General features: G+C 40.3%; 1 protein-coding gene across 3 annotated transcripts in view; it reads right to left on the bottom strand.

Moving 5' to 3' along the window:
- Positions 1-1,703: 1,703 nt before the first annotated feature.
- fhdc1 (FH2 domain containing 1) overlaps positions 1,704-19,419 on the bottom strand; it is a 30,450-nt gene continuing 12,734 nt past the window's right edge. For all 3 annotated transcript variants that reach the window (XM_081714549.1, XM_081714551.1, XM_027016537.3), the window contains 11 exons: positions 16,648-17,544; positions 14,100-14,161; positions 12,874-12,976; positions 12,593-12,678; positions 12,232-12,332; positions 11,113-11,183; positions 10,771-10,878; positions 10,173-10,243; positions 9,046-9,163; positions 8,068-8,232; positions 1,704-7,670 (listed from right to left, as the gene is read on the bottom strand). In XM_081714549.1, coding sequence (XP_081570675.1) covers positions 5,466-7,670; positions 8,068-8,232; positions 9,046-9,163; positions 10,173-10,243; positions 10,771-10,878; positions 11,113-11,183; positions 12,232-12,332; positions 12,593-12,678; positions 12,874-12,976; positions 14,100-14,161; positions 16,648-17,088 — 3,531 coding nt within the window. In that variant the 5' untranslated portion in view covers positions 17,089-17,544 and the 3' untranslated portion in view covers positions 1,704-5,465. The remainder of the gene's footprint in view (positions 7,671-8,067; positions 8,233-9,045; positions 9,164-10,172; positions 10,244-10,770; positions 10,879-11,112; positions 11,184-12,231; positions 12,333-12,592; positions 12,679-12,873; positions 12,977-14,099; positions 14,162-16,647; positions 17,545-19,419) is intronic.

The raw sequence follows: 19,419 nt of genomic DNA, 5'->3' as shown, positions 1-19,419 counted from the left end.
AGTTGATGTGGCACTTAAATATACATTTTTTGAAGTATGCTTCAGTATGTGCAGAAATATATGCGTATGTATACAAAAGTATCATTTAAAATGTTGGCCTATTACTCATACATTTTTCAATAATACACGTAGTTTGAAATGACAAAAGAAGGAGCAGTCCTTGTTTTGGTTTTCACTGTTCATGATTTGCACCTGTGTCTTGTTTAGTGTTCATTAGTTCATGTATTTAACCTTGCTCCCTGTGTCTTGGCTGTTGATTTGTAAGTCTATGAAATCCCATATATGTTCATTGTAAGCTGACTGTTCAAGGAAAGCCTGTATTTGTATTGAAGTCTAGCTGTTGGATGTAAGCCTGTATGTTTCTGTAAGTGTATATCAAAGCCTGTTTGTGATTCTAGCCGTTTGTTTTTCCTTACCTCCGTGTGTTACTTCCTAGCCTTGTTTAATATCTGGAACTTTTGTTTCTATTTGTTATCATATATTCTCAGTCTCTTCATGTTGGCTCTGTGACTCTCTATGGACTACTCTGACGACTATGACTCTGGATTTGCCCCTAATAAATCTCGCTCTTCTCTGCACATGCTTCCGTCACCTTACAGCTCACCGTTACACTTGTTGTTTATTATGTATTCCCAGACTCTCTGTGTTGACTCATGGACCGTGACTATGACTTTGATTATGGATTTGCCTTAATAAATATCGCTCTTCTCAGCGAATGCGTCCACCTCGTATACTACTACTACTAATTCAGAAAATAATGATTTATTTACTTATTCAATAATTACTTTGTTGGTCACACAAAAGAAAACAAATATGGTATTGAACATTTCATGAACATTAGGCAGTGTACACATATGGGAACTAGGTTTCTAATCTAATCCATTTTAATTCTTTAATTATGATAATCACAACTTCATTAACACTATTGCTTATTTATTACTACTACTAATAATAAATATTAAACAATTTTGGGCCCATCTTGGTAAATTGTGAATAGCACAAGTGAAGCTTATTGGATGACATGGATAAGTAAAACCACTTGTCTGTATTTAACAGTTTGCTCTTACCTGATCCTCTTCTGAGCAGTGATGAGCTCTAGAAAACAACTAACTCTCTCAAGTCATTAGATAGGAGCACTCCTACATTCAACCTGTCAATAATGCTTTACACATTCCCTTAACTGCTATCCATTGTATTTCATTTATAACTTTTAGCAGACACCTTTATCTAAAGCAATTTACAATTATGACTGAGTACAACTTGAGCAATTGAGGATTAAGGGCCTTGCTCAGGAACCATCCAATTACAAGTCAAGTACCTTAACCACTAAGCTACCACTTCCCAGGAAGTGGAAGAAACCACTTCTAAACCGTCACCTTTAGCCTATTTAATCACTTCAATTCAATTTACATTTTAGTTAGACTTACATCAGTGCTATTTAAATAATACATTTAAATCAACAAACACATCTATTTTGATTAAATGAACAGAACAGGTGCCTCACAGACACAGGACTGCCAAAACACAAACATCATCATTGTGCACTAAACTAAATATAGGCTAGACTTTGACACAAAAAAAGATACATTTTTCATCTTCTGGTTAGCCACATTCACACCAGACCTGAGCCAAATGATGTGTTCTGTCTCATCTTAGCTCCATTAGAAAGGCACATAACACGAGATAAAAATGTAGTCATTGTTTGAGCTAATTTATTTTGAAACACAAAATAAATTCATTACATCAAGTTGTACTTAACTATATATGAAAAAAAAGTCTATGAGAAACAAATTTTGTGTTAACCTTGAAAATTATATTCTGTGGGATAATACAGGGCAGAACTTCGATGCAATAATAGGCATGAATTTATTACATACAAAACATAAATAATACAGAAGAATAGGGAACTGAATAAGTATTTTTAAGGAATAACAAAGAATATATGCATCCTATACAAATACAAGGTGTACAGGTAGCTTGTTGTGTATACTTTATGCACAGTGCAGAACACAAAATATGGGTGTTCTGAAAGATACTCTGAATAAATTGGTCAGAAATTCACAAACAATTGTCCAATAACTAATGTATCAAACAGCTTTGATGGTAGTTTTAGATACACAACATTTAGACTGTGCTGTGACCGAATCTTGAAGAAGGTTTCTCAAATTTAAGTATTAGGAAAAGAAATCCAATAGAGGTCAAGGAGAGATACGTTTGGGACAGAACAAGAAAAACTACAGGAGAACACAGAGAAATGTATTTGTAAATCCATACAAGTCCCTACTTTCGGTTTTCTGCTGCCACCTTCTGGTCAAGCATAATATTTCATATTTCATAATATTTTTAGAAATTGGGAAATGGATGACAAAATAGCCTTTTTCCTGTTAACCGGATTTTAGACTGGTTGTTGGATAGATGATAGACAGGGCACATTCAATAATTCATCCTAAATTCTTGTTAAATTATAATATATATTTTATTATTAAAAATGACTAAAGAAGCTATGCATACCCATCCAATATGCCAGACTCCAAGGAGGTTTTGGAGACATTTAAAAAAAAATCAAGTTTATACTTGATGTGTTTGACTAAATGCTCATTTAGTGCACAAATTAAAACAAGGAATACACAGGATAATTAAAAAAAAACTTTAGCATTAAAAAAATCCCTCTGACTGATGTTGTATTGTCATAGTCAGGAGCAGTATCAAGATCTGAATTAACAAGAGAACATAGTAATTCTGTGTTTTGGAATGGAGTTGCCATGACACCATTACAATAAAACTTCCACAAAAGTCACACAGTTTGAAAAGGATGGCACCAAGGCCACCCACTGTCTCACGCGGTCACTAAACATGTCAGGACTATGGAGCTTTTTGGTGGTGTGAATGCCCTTTAAAATGTGGAAGTTCCCCTTTCTATGTTTGAGCTGAGCTAAGACCAGTTTAGAAGCACTTCATATTTGAAAAGGTTAGCGGTTTTGGAGGGGAAGGCCAGTCCTAGATCAACCCTAAACATCAACTTTTTATGCATCTATAAAGGTGCCCTGGATAAAAGGAAGATTGCCCGACCCTTGAAGGTGATGTGTTACCTAAATGAACGAATGAGGAAGGTCCTAGTGAGTGAGATTTTTTTGAGTATTTTCCAGTTGTTGCTATTGTCCAGCCACAATGATGTATGGTCTGTCTTTCTTCCTCTGCCCTCATTCCATTTGGACTGCACTGCCCACACCCACACACACACAGACAGACAGAGGTGCTTTGTTTATACGGTGTGCCTGACCATACAGCACTGGAGGAGCTGGTGTCTAACTACCTGCTACTAAATGCAGTGGAATGCAAATTAAGTGAACCAAGTCCCATTATAACTTTAAACACTTATATTGGACGTTCAGGCCTGGTGGGCCACATCATCGCTTACATTTGAGTTTTCCCTGCAAGTTTGATTTTTCGCAAACTGACAAACACTTCATCAGTCAAGGATTTATGACTGCTGCAGGTCCCTGGGACTGCCTCTCGGACTGAATAGAAGTAAAAGCTTTCTTTTCTATTGATGAGAATTAATGAAGAGACTTTTGTTAATATTACATTTAGTGTATTGGCAATCACTGTCAGTGTACACCGACTGTTCAGTATGATGCTTCGATGGCATTCAAAACTTACAGTAACTATGATTTTTTTGGAGGGCAACATATTTAGAAAATATAGTTCTTGGAAAATGTACTATTCGCAAATAACTGATTGCGACTTTATTTTATAAATATACATATTTATCTCATATCTGCACATAAATCTGAACAATCGAACAAACTGTAGACTCTATAATTTTAATTAATTAGCTTATATTGATTGTAATTACACAGTTTTTTTTGGGGGGGGGGTGTGTGTGTCAGATATAACATTCAAAACAGAAAATTCAAGCAAGAACATTAACACCCCCCCCCCCCCCCACACACACACACTAAAAGTGTCATGCCAAAATGGTCCAAATATAACTCAGAAGAGGGTTATTTGGATCCAAAGTCTTCAGTAACCTACTTTAGCATGGCAAGCTTCTAACTTCAGCTGGAAAACAATTCCATTGTGTCATTCTTCTCCATGTTACCATGGACGTGTTCTAAAGCATGTCAACCGATCATAGGAGTACAGCACACAGACATAAATACACAGGACATTCTGATAAAGAACACTAAAAGGCATTGTAAGTTGCAACTGAGTTACTACTGCTAAAGCTGTGGGAAAAGTGAACCATTTGCTTGACACATGAATCACCAAAACATATGAGTGAGAGGTGGCAAAATGTGCTGCTGGAGAAATTACAGATGGTGCTAGGCCAGCCATATTGGAAATACTAGAAGTTGAACTTTACTATTAAATTGAAAAATATTTCATATTTCATTGAGAAAATGTAGCTTTGAAAGAAGTCTGATCATATTTTTGCTTCTTCACGGGAATCATCACTGGGCACTGGTTGTAGACTTCTGCTAAATGATGTAGGATTTTTTTCAAAAAAAATGTTTTTGCTTAGGAACAAAGGTCAAATCATTAGATAACCTTTACCACTCTTATTCCAAATAAGAACATTTTAAGTACACGCTACACAAGAATCTTTGCACTGTGAAATGAGTTATTAGTATAGTTTAGAGAACTATATTAGTGAACTTGTGAATTTGTGAACTTCCTAGCTGTTCCTCCAGCACCAGGTTTTGCCAATGTTGATTAAAATTATGGCTTTGCAAATAAGATCTTAGCAGTATATTCACAGAGAATATACAAAAACAGTTTTAACAGCAGCAAAACAGTCTTGTACAGCAGCTTAAACCCTGAATAAAAAGGCAAGTTCAAACTATATTCTCAAAGCATTTCAGCAGCTATTGAACATGTTCAGCATTTCTGAGGACACAATTGAAATGCCATTTAAAAGTACTTCATGTTGGTTGCATCAGCACCACCTGTGTGCACATAACATTCGTAGGCATTTACATTTTGTGAAAACATTTGTTACTTTGTCATCATGCACAGAAAACATCGAAGTTAACATCTTGATGAATCTGTGAGCTACTATACAGTATTCTTGTATGTTGTACACATTTTGAGGTCTACAAATCTAGTGGTACTGTATTTAGTTCAGTATATGGTTCAACAAATCAGGCAGAGGGGACAACCATGAATCCATGTTTTAAAAACATCAAATACTTCATGCAAGGTTGAAGTGTATGAAGATGATGCATCATCTGATGACTAGCATTATGTATCCAAAAGGTCATCAATAACATCCTTATATGGATGAAATGCTACTATTAAATGTGTTGTCAAATGTTGACAGCAGCTAGAATTGTTTGGAACACTAGCTGAGTATGAAGAACTTCAGCTACATGATAAAGGCTTCAGATACATTCCTAAAGAGAACAAAACTGAAATGTTGGTGTGGAGGATTGCACTCTCTTCCTACTGTCTTTTTTTATCTTCTATTTCCAGATGGGCTTAAGGATCCTGCCAGAGATGGAGTCTCTTATCAGAATGGATTTCTCAGAGAAACTGCTACCCTTGCGGGACTGTTCCCGGCCACGCTGTGGTGGGGGCGTGTCGCTGCGCTGAGTGTTTCGACTGGGTACCCGAACACTTTGAACCCTCCTTAAAGAACCAACTGACTTGTCCTCACCTCGGGCTGAGTGCCCACTACATATGGAGTCTGTCTTATTACTAGAGGCTACCTTGTGGGAACCTGTTCTGGATAAGGTGGAGCTTTTTAATGGAGTTACTGGAATAGGCTGTGAAGGCATGTCTTTTTTGGTTCGAGAAGAAGAGGCAACAGTGTTACGTGCAAAGCTTGGCAGGGGTGAGGGGACTTTCACGCTATGTGTTGGCGTTTGAGGGGCACTGCCTTCGGATGATGTCTGAGCATGAGCCTGAGCTTGGGCTTGGGCCAAGGCTCTCATAGTAGAGCGACACATCTTTTCCTCTGGTGGAGGTTTGGGAACATTGCGGATGGGTTTGGCATTTGGCTTCTTGAAGGAAGGCTTGTGTAGAGTAGGGTCTCTTGCCCATCGAGAACCTACATTGCTTGAGGCTGTTCCTCTTTGCTCTTTGGCCTCATCTGGGGGCAGGCTAGAGTGACGAGCAGGTCTACCTCGTCTTTCACCCCTTCTTGCAGGTGCACTCTGGTCACGCAGTGGACGTCTTGGTTCCGCACTCTCAATCCTGAATGATGTCTCAACTCTCCTAGCAATGCTGCCAGACCGACTCAGCTTGGTGATCGGCACCACCTTACGCAAGTTCTGTGTCTCGGTCACTGTGAGCGTCCTGGCAGGCCGGCTAGTTCTAGCAGCTGCAGATTTAGAGGGAGCCTTGGTTTTTGAGTGAGGTGGTGTGGGGCTGCAGGTCTGCACTGTCGTTTCACCCACATTCCGACCTTCTGCTGTGTCACAGCTATCGGTATCTGCCTCGTCTGTGGTAACGTGAGGAGTGACAGATGCTGGCCATTCTTCATTTGCCTTCCTTCTGAGGGGCTCATCAGCAGATGTGGACACGGATGGGTCATTGGTTGACAATGACTCAAAGTTGGAGGAAAGGGAACTAGGATCTCTAAAGAGACCTCGGAAGTTGCTGTCCTGTGGTTTCAAGTCAAATCGAGATCCTTCTTTAAAGATGGGGGAACTCTCCAGCTCTGAGCAGTCTAACATGACTGAGCAGTCCGTTTCAGTGCAGTCCAGAACATAAGGGACAGATTTCTTATTGGACAATGAAGGGTCAAGAGGTAAAGGAGTGTCACATGTGGTTGAGGAGACAGTGCTAGCGTCCTCCTCCTCCTCTTTCTGAGGGGAAGCTATTTTGCTATCCCATACTGCTCCTAGTCGTGGTGCGTCCTCCGAACTCTTGCTGGATGGAGGAGTGTCCAGAACAAGAGTTTTCGAAAGCTTTCTTTCAACTTCTAAGTCCATCACGAAAATATTTTCCTGGTTGTCCAGCTGTGTGTAACTGCTATTATTATTTGATAACTCAAAGGGCTGAAGTCCAGGCACCAGTGTGTGTCTTTCCACACTAACATTAATTTGTCCAACACCTTGTCCCTGCGACTTCTGACGCACAGTCCTAGTGAGACTTGGTCGAGAAATTATACCTTCAGATAAAGATGCAAAGTTATTATCGCAAGCGTCACTCTCCATGGTGTGGCCAGACACTGAGTATCTAACCAGAGGGCTAATCGGTTCAGTGTCTGCCTTTGGAGAAGTTGCCAAGTTTTCATGACAGAGCTCGTTTGGAGCGCCCAGTTCTCTGTTGTCATCTTGAGAGGCCAGCCAGGCCATAGTCCTTCTCTGGTGAAGGCGACCCGAGCGTGGAAGGCTGCTGAACTTGGTGCTGTTGGTTGTGGGAGACCCAGTAAACAGCTCCAGGTAGCCGCGGTGGTTGAGATTGGTTGTGCCATGGTGGTAACGGCGGGCGCTCGCAGAGCGTCCCAGTGGACTGTGGGGACTGTGAGGTCGTGGCTGCAGCAGAAAGTCCAGGAGGCCCTCCTTGGTGAGAATTTCCACATCATTCTCACTGCTGCTGCGTCCAAAACCTCCACTGCTGCTTTGCCCCCCATTGGCGGCAGCCCAGGCAAAACGTCTTTCTTCCAGCTCACGCAAGCGCCTCTGTCTAGCTGCTTCTTTCAGATCTCTCTCCTGATTATCCTAATAGAGGAAGGACAGAGACAGGATGAGGAGAAATGAGTTGCATGAGTGAATTTTTCTAAATACAACATCTAGCAAAAAGCAGTCCAGCAGAACCTTTGGCCAGAGGATGGCAGTGTATCTCAGGGGGTGTTTTTTACTCAAAAAGCCTGCTCAAGATGGGAGAAGAAGCCTTTTTTCCAGCCAGTGAATATAAAAGTGACTGTTTATGATCATGCTTTACACAAATATTGAGGACCAGATTTTTCTCGGTAACATCTTCTCTTCACTGATTGACCATTATTTTGCAAAGCTATGAATTAAATTCTTAGATCTTAGAAATAATTTCTTAGAACATTAATTTTCTGAGACCATAATAAGGACCTTGGGTCAGTGAGTGGAATCAGCAGGTTTCTACCTTCACGGCTTTCTTGAACTTGAGACAGAAGTCTTGAAAGATCCTGAAGCACTCATCAAGTTTGAATGTGTCTTTGTCTTCACAGAAGAAATCGATGAGGGCATTACCCTCCTTGCGCAGGTCTAGCCTGCGTCTTTTCAGGTCCTGCAGGGTCTGTGAAGAACTCTAGTACAAAGGGCCATATAAGGTGTAAAGAAAATAGAACTAAATATAAAATATAACTAAACTAAACTATATCTAATATATCTAATATAACTTATGTTATATTAGAGATATATATATATATATATATATATATATATATATATATATATATATATATATATATATATATATATATATATATAGCGCTCAGTGGTTAAGGTAATCGGAAGGTTGCTGGTTCAAGTCCCACCACTGCCAAGTTGTCACTTTTGGCCACCTGAGCAAGGCCCTTAACCCTCAATTGCTCAAGTTGTACGCAGTCATAATTGTAAGTCGCTTTGGATAAAAGCGTCAGCTAAATGTATGTATTCATGGAAATATTTTGGATAGAATACTGATGAGGTATTTCAGTAAGATAATATAAAATCCAGAGCACACTGTAAAATATGAGAGGGAGTAGCCTGTGTTAAATTTGTCTTATGACAAGAATACTCCATGATTTCAAAAACAGTGCATAAAACTCTAGAGTATGTCATTGTGGCTGTATATCAAGTACACACACATATAGTACATACACCTTTACAGAAAGCTTTCCTATTGGCTAAAAGTGAAACTGGAGATCATTTACATAAATAATTTCAGTTATTTGTTACTATTAATCACAGAAAAATTCTAACAGTATGTTAAGACTTAAAGAACAAAAGAAGTTTGATATGCAGGTGGCAGATTACAGTGGTGCTATCTGGAGCGGTGAGTTTACTGTCGGCAGTCTGATCTGCACGACAGATTCCAGTAGGTGTCTGGTGTCTTAACAAACTACTGTAAGAATCTGACCTGCAGGAATGGACCTAGCTGCATGAGCAACTCTGTGTCGTTCTGGATCTTCTCTTCCAGAGACCGCGTGCGTACGTAGAGTGAGGAGAACTCTGCCTCGATGTTGTCCACTGAGACCCTGCGAGAGCCAAGGAAGGCAAGGCAGATGGAGAGAGAGAGAGAGAGAGAGAATCACAAAGGGTTGGCAGCAAAGTGGTGTACAAAGAGAGAGGTGGATAGAACAAAGAGCAGGAGCGAAAGGTGTTAAAGTAGGAAGGAAGGGAAAAGCAAGAGAAAAGATCAGTGCAAGAATGACTAATAATAGTATGCTGTTTTATGGAGAGGGCATATTAGGGTTACAAAAAGGTCGAACCACAAGAGGGAGTGCGTTTTATTGCAAATAGATCTTAACTGCGAACAGATGCTGTAGATCATCCCACAGTATAAATGGCATGCAGTTTATATAGCACTATTAAGTAACGTTAGTTTGAAATGAAAGCAAAAATGAGGTGAAATTAAGTGAAGATGAAGGAAATAAAGGAAAAAACTAAAAATAAAATTACGTAAGAGATAGAATTGATTTATTTATAAAAGTTATAGCATTATTTTTATATGTTAATCTGCACATTTCCATTAGTTGTGCAGTTAGAAAAAGGTTTGCTTTGTAGGAAAGGTATTGGCATCAAACAGCCCAACTCACCTTGCTAGTGTCCACAGTGTGTTTAATCATTCTGCCATCACATTTAGAAAACATCTAAATGTTTTCAAAATGGCAAACTTGGAATTTGATGTGTGCCTGTGGACACACTCTCCTTTGGAGGTAAACCAAATGGGCTGTAGGTCAGATCTTATCTTATAAAATTCATTTTATTCATTCCTGATTTTGTATGTGCACAAAGCTAGTCGTTACTTAGCAAAAGATCAGTAGGATGATACAGTGGAGGCATGAAAAACCCATGCTGTTATTGCGAATATCAGCACAGTTAGAACACTTTTCAACCAATCAGATTGTGAGGTCGGTCCTAACTGCTGTATAATTCACAATAGTGTTTTGTATTCATAATACACAAAACTGAAAATGCAGTATTATGCAGGAAGTGCAGGAGTTGAAACGGAGGATTCTGATCTTTGTAATGCTTCATGCTAACCTGGCTGCACTCTGTACGTGAGTGAGCTTCTCTGGGAAATTAAGAAGATTCTCATCCTTCTTCTGTGCTTCCTGTTAGAAAGGAAGTAAATGTAGAATTAAACAACAAAATTTACAAATACGCTTGAGTCACTTATATTTATATAGACCCAGATCCGTAGCGTCTAAAATAATATAACAAATGTATATTGAAAAATTGAGAAAAGCTACAACTAAACACTTCATAATAAAGAAAAATATGCATTTGACAGTTCATTTTTATATTCCACTGAGTGCAATCTGATAGAACCAAACACTAAGCAAGAATTTGGTAGAATTTGGCTGAATATCATCTCTGTGCCAGGTCCAGTTTGAGCAGCACAAGACCAAAGCCTAAAATGAGTTCAAAAGCAAAAACCCACTCACTCAAGCGCACTCCTCCACACCCACTCACTCAAGCGCACTCCTCCACACCCACTCACTCAAGCGCACTCCTCCACACCCACTCACTCAAGCGCACTCCTCCATACCCACTCACTCAAGCGCACTCCTCCACACCCACTCACTCAAGCGCACCCCTCCACACCCACTCACTCAAGCACTCCTCCACACCCACTCACCAGGGCCACGAAGTGGAGCAGGTTCATGCCCGGCTTATTGGCCTTGGTGTCAGCCACAGAGAGCAGGGAGGATAGCTTAAAGCCGACAGCATTGCCCGCATAGCCCCCCTGTGGGAAACGACACATGTTAGTGTGCTGCCAGCACTTTAAAAGCCAGTGATGCCATCGGGAACCACGGTGACGGACAGGGGAGGAGAGGTGTGACGAGCCAGAGAGACACAATAGTAAAAAGTGGGACAGAAAGAGTGAGAGGAAGTGACATGTGGGAGGGAAATTCGGAGAACCAATGAATGGAGAAGAGAAGTTAAGAGGCGGAGAACAAGAGAGCGAAGATATTCTTACTGCATTCATGATGTTTCCAGCTTGGAGCACCAAGTGGAGTATGGCGTGGAGTTCCTCACATGTCATTAGCTCTGTTAATAGAAATTCAAATCAACAAAAAGATGTCTCATTACATAACCCTATGGTGTGAGATTTATTTTACACTGCCAATAGTAGTTTGATTGCAAGCCACAACACATGACGCCACTCAGATTAATTTAAAAAAGATCTCTTTCAGAGATGTGAATAGCAATTTGAGTTCATACTGTATAGAGTCTGGATAACATAAGAAAACCAAGTACATTTGGCCAAAATAAACTTCCCACTCCTTAGCCACCGATTACAGTGTTAAAGAAATACTTCAGTTTGGTAGTGAAATGTTATAGGACATGGATATCTGAGGCAGGGCAATTCCATGAGAAGTGGGGAATCAGCAAAGTCATCCCGTACACCTCAGAATTGGGCCCTGTGGAAAAATTTACCCAGCTATTTATTGATCCAGTTGTTAAGCTTCAAAATTGCTGAGAATGAAAGAATGGGCTATCAAACTGGTGTGTGTGTGTGTGTGAGAGAGTGAGCAATAAAGTAATTTAGCAGTTTTTCTGCAATCATCTATCACAAAACTGTACTAGCATAAAACAAAAATAAAATACATGAAAAATAGAAAATACATAGAATATATTTTACCATCTTGGTTTATTACCTGCAAATTAATTTACAGATGGATTAGAATTACAATTGGTCTAGAACTGACTTCCTGTTCATCTGACCCCATTAACCAACTCCCTCTTCTTATTTCTCCATCACTTCACTCATCCCCCGCTCACATCTTGGCCTGTAATCTATCTGCCAGCCTTTCCATGCCGCTGAAATGGTGTTCAGGCATGGTGCTGTGCTAAGTATCCCCTTACGCTTTGAGACCAGGGTCACCTGTGAGTGATGACAGCACACTTTTCCCCTGGTGTTACATTTACAGCATTGAGCTGACACTTTTATCCAAAACAACTTACAATTCTGAATTCAACTTGAGCTCAGGGGCCCAACAGTGGCAACCTGGTGGTGGTGGAGCTTGAACTGGCAACCTTCTAACTACTAGTCGAGTTCCTTAACCACTGAGCTACCACTACCCCACCATCTTACCATCAGTGGCATGGCGTACGATGTTAATTTCTCCACCCATCACCGAACACGAAGGTGCAAACTCCTCCTGCAGTACCATGGCTTCGATCCGCACGTCAAAGCTGTCAGGGAAACCCGCACACATTAATCCTTCATCTGCATTAAAGGGGTAGTTCAGCCCCTGTAGCCTTTCATTCCCTGTTTTAAACATATTTAAACATAACCCTTTTATGGTCTTATGAAGTGAAAATTGAAGATAGATAGACCTGCTTCAATAGAGTTCTGTAAATGTGTCTGGGTTGTGAAACAATGTGTGGCTTGATGTCGTGAGCAGCTTTTGAAGTGCGGTGTATTAGTTAAAATAACTAAGTACATCTCTTACCGTGGTACCTGGATCAACAAAAACATAAAAGAATCTACTAGGGTCAGCTTCGCAGGGTCTCCTTTAAATTCCCTCAGTTTCTTGATCTACACATTCAGGGGAAAATATTTTATTTACAACAATTTACAAAGACTACTTATCGTTTTCAAACATACAACTAGCACAAAATTTAACATGGGAGTACCCATCCATCTTGTACAACACTATAAAAATGACCATATGCCTCAGTGGCCCTGCTTTATGCCATCTACTGGCAGTCAAGCGTTTGGAGGGTGTCTCACCTCCTCTGCCTCCGGGAGAAGTTTCTGCAGCTCTTCAAGCTGCTCCGCGCCATAATGCTTACTGTTGCCAAGCCGTATATCTTCCACTATGGTGTGATTAGACCTTTGGGACACAAAGTCCTGCTCGGTTAGTAGCAGACAAGCTATATTAGCTCATGCAATATAGTTGGTCAACCCTGAGATAGGAGACAGTAACGGAAGCTTGGAGGTACTGGGGGCACATGTGTACTTGATTGGCGTGTGAACCTGATCCTTACCCTGAAAAAAAAAAAAAAAAAATACTATTCTGTAACTGGCTCATGTTGAAATGAAATATCGAACAATAATACTTTTTAAGAGTTATTTGAAATGTTTGAACTTTGCCCTTTTATGATTCACTTCTTATACTCACTTTGGTTACAGGTAGTGCTAGTTAATATGTAATGTAATATGTGAGATATGTTTGGATGTCATAAAACATGAATGAACCGATATGAAAATTGACAGTAAAAATGCAAATACATGCTATATTCTTAATGTACACTTTCTGCAACTATCTGGAAGTCTGTTGCCCATTATTGCTCACCATGGGGCTTTCAGTTAATTTTCAGTTAGCAAGAACTTTTTCATCTTTCCTGTGTGGTAAAAGAGCCACAAACATCCCTCATCACTAACTTTGCCATGTAATCATTTTGTTTTAAAACCTGGATGGATTCTAGAGGTGTGTGAGTCACCTTGGGGACTAATTAGCACACTATCCTCCACAACAGGCAGACAAAATGAGAACTAAATCTGCTTTGATTACTCAAGAGCTGCAGGTGATAACACTGTCCCAACACACACACACACACGTTTGTCACAGAAATGACAGTAAATTAATGTACTCCACTAGCTTACTCACAAACATATTCTCATGAACACATGATCAGCCACCAGAAAGTACCATTACACAGAGGCATTGAGTTACACCCACAGCAAAAGCATCACATTTCTCCAGGATTAAAATGCACATATAGACCCTTGCTCATTCTCTCCCTCTCTCCCTCTCACACACGCACACGCGCGCACACACGCGCGCACACGCGCGCACACACGCGCACACACACGCGCACACACACGCGCACACACACGCACGCACACACACGCACGCACACACACGCACGCACACACACGCACGCACACACACGCACACACACACACGCACACACACACACACAATATTTTATGCAAGAGATTCAGTAATTTACTTCTTGAACTGTTTGAGGAAAATCCCCATATTCATCCCCCTCTTGGAATCCAAGATGCTGATCTGGAGAAAGAAAAGAGATGATAAGGGTGAAATCCTGTTTTCATGGACTTTGTGTGCTTTATTGTTTATATAGCTTAAGTAAAAAAAAAAATAGATGAGAATATATATTGAATTTTATTTTTCTGACATGTACCATATGTAAAGTGATTTCACACCCCATATAAACCTCACATTAATAACATCTGGCAGGTGATCAATTTCTATGCATTATAGATAATACCTTGACAGTGTTCTCCATCAACCTATGAGCTAGTTCAAATTATGACTCACTTCTTCCTTAGATAGAAAATAATTAGCACATATGTTGCTGGGGCTTGGTTGCATACACTCACACCTGAATGACTCATGAGTGTTTGTGATCTGCAATGTGACGTGTGATCTGCAATGTGGTGACGTGTGGAATTACAGGCAAATCCACACATAGGTTGAGCCGCCTCGGGTAAACAATTGTGGTGGAGGCTTCGTTAGATCCAAACAACCTCACACAGTCCCAGGTGACTACGAAGCTAAATAAACGAGTGGCTACTACAGCAACCACAGAAATCCATGTCAGAAACAGAGCAGGTTGCCTAGATGCCAAAGTGAGCCAGCGAACTTAGGTTTGGATAAACAAAAACATACTGCATGTTTATAAAAGTGGTGTGCGTCTTCATATCTGTAATACATATTTCCATATACGGATGTATAAAAGTGAAATGCACTTAGTGTTTCGCTGGGTTTATGTGACATTCTTACACCTCTTCTCAGGTATTCTTCTGAGTTGACCAATAAGTATATTATGGCAGCACTTCCTGTGCTATATTCAAAATATATTACAAATGGATCTAGCATGTTATATACTATACAAAATGCTTTGTATAGCACAGATAAATATTTACTGATGGTTAGTTTAGTTAGAAATCTTAAAGTAGAAGTATAAGACCATGTAAAGATGTTACATAATAGTATCCTTCAAAGACTAATATTATAATAACAAAAAAATAGCATTTTAATGTGCTATAATCAATCCTCTGGTAGATAACATGATCCCAAGTCTGGGCACAGACACTTTGCATTAAAACATACACTGTTAATAAAAGTATCCTTGAAATTCATGTTTTATTACGGTACAGAGTATTTGGTATACCGATATTTTGACAGTACACCAATATTTGGTATAGTAATATTTTAAAAGTATACTAATATTAGGAGTCTTTAAATTAAGATAATTTAAATGTGATCAGCTGACTAATCTTTAGGTGTTTTTTTTTAAATCTCCCTGCATAACACATTACACAGCAGGGTTTGAGTGAAACTGTGTCAGATCTATCTGATGATTCACAAAGCAAAGATATCAAACTTGGCAACTGATATCATAGCTTATTCCATTCATTTAAAGGCATGCCACATAAATAGATACTTTTCAATGATTTCACATGGAATATATTTTTTTATATGTTGGAAATGTCACCAAAATTACCTTCAGTATATGGATGAACATGCATACTCTAGTGGTTCATAATACTGTAAATAGCTCACACTACACATCGCTGCTCAGTGGTGAAGGTGCTTGATTTGTAATTGGAAGTTTGCCAGTTCAAGCCCCACCACCAAGTTGCCACTGTTGGGCGCCTGAGCAAGGCCCTTAACCCTCAATTATATTTAGTCATAACTGTAAATTGCATTAGATAAAAGCGTCAGCTATATTCTGTAACTGTAACACCTCTAACCTAGTGTATATTCCTTTTAGAAAGAGATTGTGGAAATAGTTTAAATGCACTGCAGGGATTCTCAGTGTACACCTACCTATCTTGTCTGTGTTTTGGGTATTTATTGACATACACTGGAATACGAGTCACACTATTATATCTATGAGCTCAGTATCCTCAATCCCTTGACACAGATAGAATTACTGTGATGGCCCATAAATAATGTCAACAACACCAAGAATGCCAGAATCCCATTGGATTACTGACAAGCTAACAATGAATGCCAAGATGTTTGTAATAGGAGCCAGTTCTGACAGTCTGGAACTTCAGTAGTCATGAAGACATTCAGGGGGCTGGTGCTTAAAATTTAAGTGCAAGTTTTAAGGAAACACTAAGAGATAGTGTCTGATCCTTTTTTAAATCAGAGATCTAACCTGCATCTTCAAATTACAATCCAAGTGACAACATTTATTCATTTATTGCCATGGGATCCACAACCATGTGTATATAAGCAACATACCACATAAAACAAAACAGTACTTAAAATTCGAGTATGACAGCCTGATTCCAGCTATTAAAAATGGTCAAATTGAAAATGTATAATAACATAACACTGACTTGGGACTGAAGGTTATAGCTGATTTAACCACAGGTTTATTATTTAGTTATTAAGCTTAAAGCATGTTATTCAGCAATGACTATATGAAAAAGAGGTAGTCACAAGGGTGAGACATGCTAGTCAGGACCAGCATCCATCGCCTGCGCACCCGCGTTTAGGTCGACTCCAGCCAAGCTCACCTCATCTTTGCTCTCTTTGAAGGAGCCTTGGGACCTTCTGGCCCTGGATGGGCCACCGGCTGCGTTGAGGCGCACCTCCTCCTGCTGGCCGAACAGCTCCTCCACCGTCCTCACATCGATCTGGTACTGCTGCTGCCGCACAGCCAGTGTCCATATGTTGGGCTTGCCGCGTACCTTCTCCTCAGGGATGGGCTTCCAGCAGAAGCTACGCACCCGACGTTTCCTCCGCGAGGTATGCAGGAGGCCAGCCTGGGCCGGAGGAGGTGGAGGTGGCGGTGGAGGAGGTGGGGGCACAGCCAGAGGTCCGATGGCAGAGTCTGGATTGGGGCTGTGGGCATGGTCAGGGCCAGGGGTTGAGCATCTGGGAGGGCCCGGGAAACCCGGAGGAGCGTTCACTGGCTGCTCGCTAGCTGGGTCAGCAACAGCAGCCCCGCTGGCCATAGTGGGCGTCACAGGGGCCACTGAGGGCGATGGGATCGGAGCAAAGCCTGGATGGCCAGTGTGTGGACTGGGTTTGTAGCCTCTTTGAGTGATTTAGTTAAAAAAACTAACTGATTAAGTGTAGCATTTCTTCTACATATAACAGGTTTATTGCATTATTTTCAAATGTCAAGATGTGTCACATTAAATTACCTTTTAATCATATATTCATTCTCGCTTAAGCCATCATGATTTCTTTGGGTGAATATATTTGAAAAGATCTTACAAACATACATAATCTAAATAAATACATAAGTGGCCTGTTCCCTAACTGCCTCAGGAATCAGCCCACAATATCGCACAGGTCGATCACACCACAGCCCATCTTTCAGCTCTGACACAAAATGTCCGGCTGCTCCTTTCCTGGGATTCTGCCCACCATGGAGAGGTCAAAGGTCAAAGGTCAGTGTCGCCGAACTGCAGGAGGGACAAGAGCACACACCACAAGGAGAATTATTCCAGAGCGATCAAGCAAGGGATCCAAGAGCGATTGGAATTGGGTGGGGGGGAGGGGGGGGACATCAAAGAATAGTCAGCTGTGCACGATCAAGGAACAAGCAGCAGTAGGAGTATTGTTCAGCTGCAGCTATTGAAGTCAGCCTTCAATGTGTGAAAACGACGCTGACAGACGAGCTGAATCTCCGCTCGTTAGACTTTACATAACGAGCACTCTCCCAGGGACGTCTGCTTTTCACCATGCCATGATTTGACACCAGAAATTTCCTTTACAGAACATTAATTACATTAGTGACATCATGTATTGCTCAATCCTCTCAAAAGTGGATAGTTTTATACTACACCAACTGTTCATCCAAGCTCAAATATATTTAAAAACTAAACATGTTTTGCCAATCCATTCAGTGTACCTAAAATAAAAGGATAACTGTACAAAACTGCAAGTTTTTGTGAGGCAATGGACATACGGAGTAGATGAACTGCAAGCGAAACACATTTCATTTATTATCTTGTGTACGTGCGACCTTAAAATACTGTTTCCAAAATACAGATCAGCAGTCCTCAAAATGTAACTACAGTTGACAAAAACAAACTAGTTGTTCGCTAGGTATACTTCCGTTTTCCTTTCTGACCAAGATTTATAACTGGATTTGGCCAACTTTGCTGACTTTTTATGATATTTTCATTGAAAGCTAGCCTTCAGAAGGGCTTTTCAATTAGGTACACCACACAATGAGAGTCTGACTTGTAGTCACTATTTAAAGTTAGCTGGATAAAGGTAGCATGTAGAGAGACAGTGGCGTTTTACTAAATGCTGTAGCCTCTTCTTCACAAAGCTGAGACGGTCCAAGCTGCTATTGATTAGTATCACACTCAGATAGAAATGCATCAAACAGTTCCAAACCTATCTAAAGAAGCCTATATGATATATAAAAATCCAATGAAGATTCTAGGTGAGTAACGGCCATGTATTCTAGTAAGAGATGTAGTGAAGTAAACAAGGATTCCAGAGAAACAAAAAAAGTTTTGGACAGAGGTCCTCCATCAGCTGTGCAAGCAAAGTGCTTTTGAATTAATAGTAGGACGAACCAGTTTATATATGAAAAAGGAGATTTTAATCATAACATTAATTCCATAGGCTTCTTTGAGTTTTCTAATTTCATTGCTGCCAAAACAACAACTGGCAATGCATTATGTCATTAATGCAGTGTGCATTAGTATTAAATTGCCTCGCCACTGGAAATGACAAATCCTTATTTCTGTTGGCCCAAAGGTGTTCAACAAACCGATAAGAAAGCCTTCTCTTGTAGTATAAAATTGATTACATCTCTTGCAAGTAATACTGTCACGGAATGCTCCCCCCACTAGTCACGTGGTACGACCTGCCGCTTGCACTGGGATTCACTATTGTTATTTGTAACCACGCCCCCCTTGAATGCACACACCTGCACAGTTTAGTGTTGTATGTTCGTCAGTATATAAACCCCTGCTAGTGTGTCCGTTCGTTTGTATAACTATCGTTAATATTTGTAAGACCACAGTTGCTATTACTGTAGCCTGTGTTCATGTTCACGCTATTTAACGCGAGTTGTCTGTGTAGTTGTGTTCACCGTTAATGTTATGTGTGAGTGCCACCGTCGTCTTATATGTTCAATGTTAATAAATGTGCGTCACACTCTAAGGAGTCTGCGTCCTGTTCCGCGCCCTGCGGCACTCGGGCGACCGCGACGAAAATTTGCACTCTTGGAACTTTATTCCATGGAATAAATTATTTAAACATTACTTTTACACACACACACACACACACACACACACACACACACAGTATATATATAT

This window comes from Electrophorus electricus, chromosome 5, assembly GCF_041902795.1.
Source record: "Electrophorus electricus isolate QZ-2024a chromosome 5, ASM4190279v1, whole genome shotgun sequence".
Lineage (NCBI taxonomy): Eukaryota > Metazoa > Chordata > Actinopteri > Gymnotiformes > Gymnotidae > Electrophorus > Electrophorus electricus.
The sequence above is the reverse complement of the archived record's forward strand: the minus strand, read 5'-3'. Positions and strand labels throughout refer to the sequence as shown.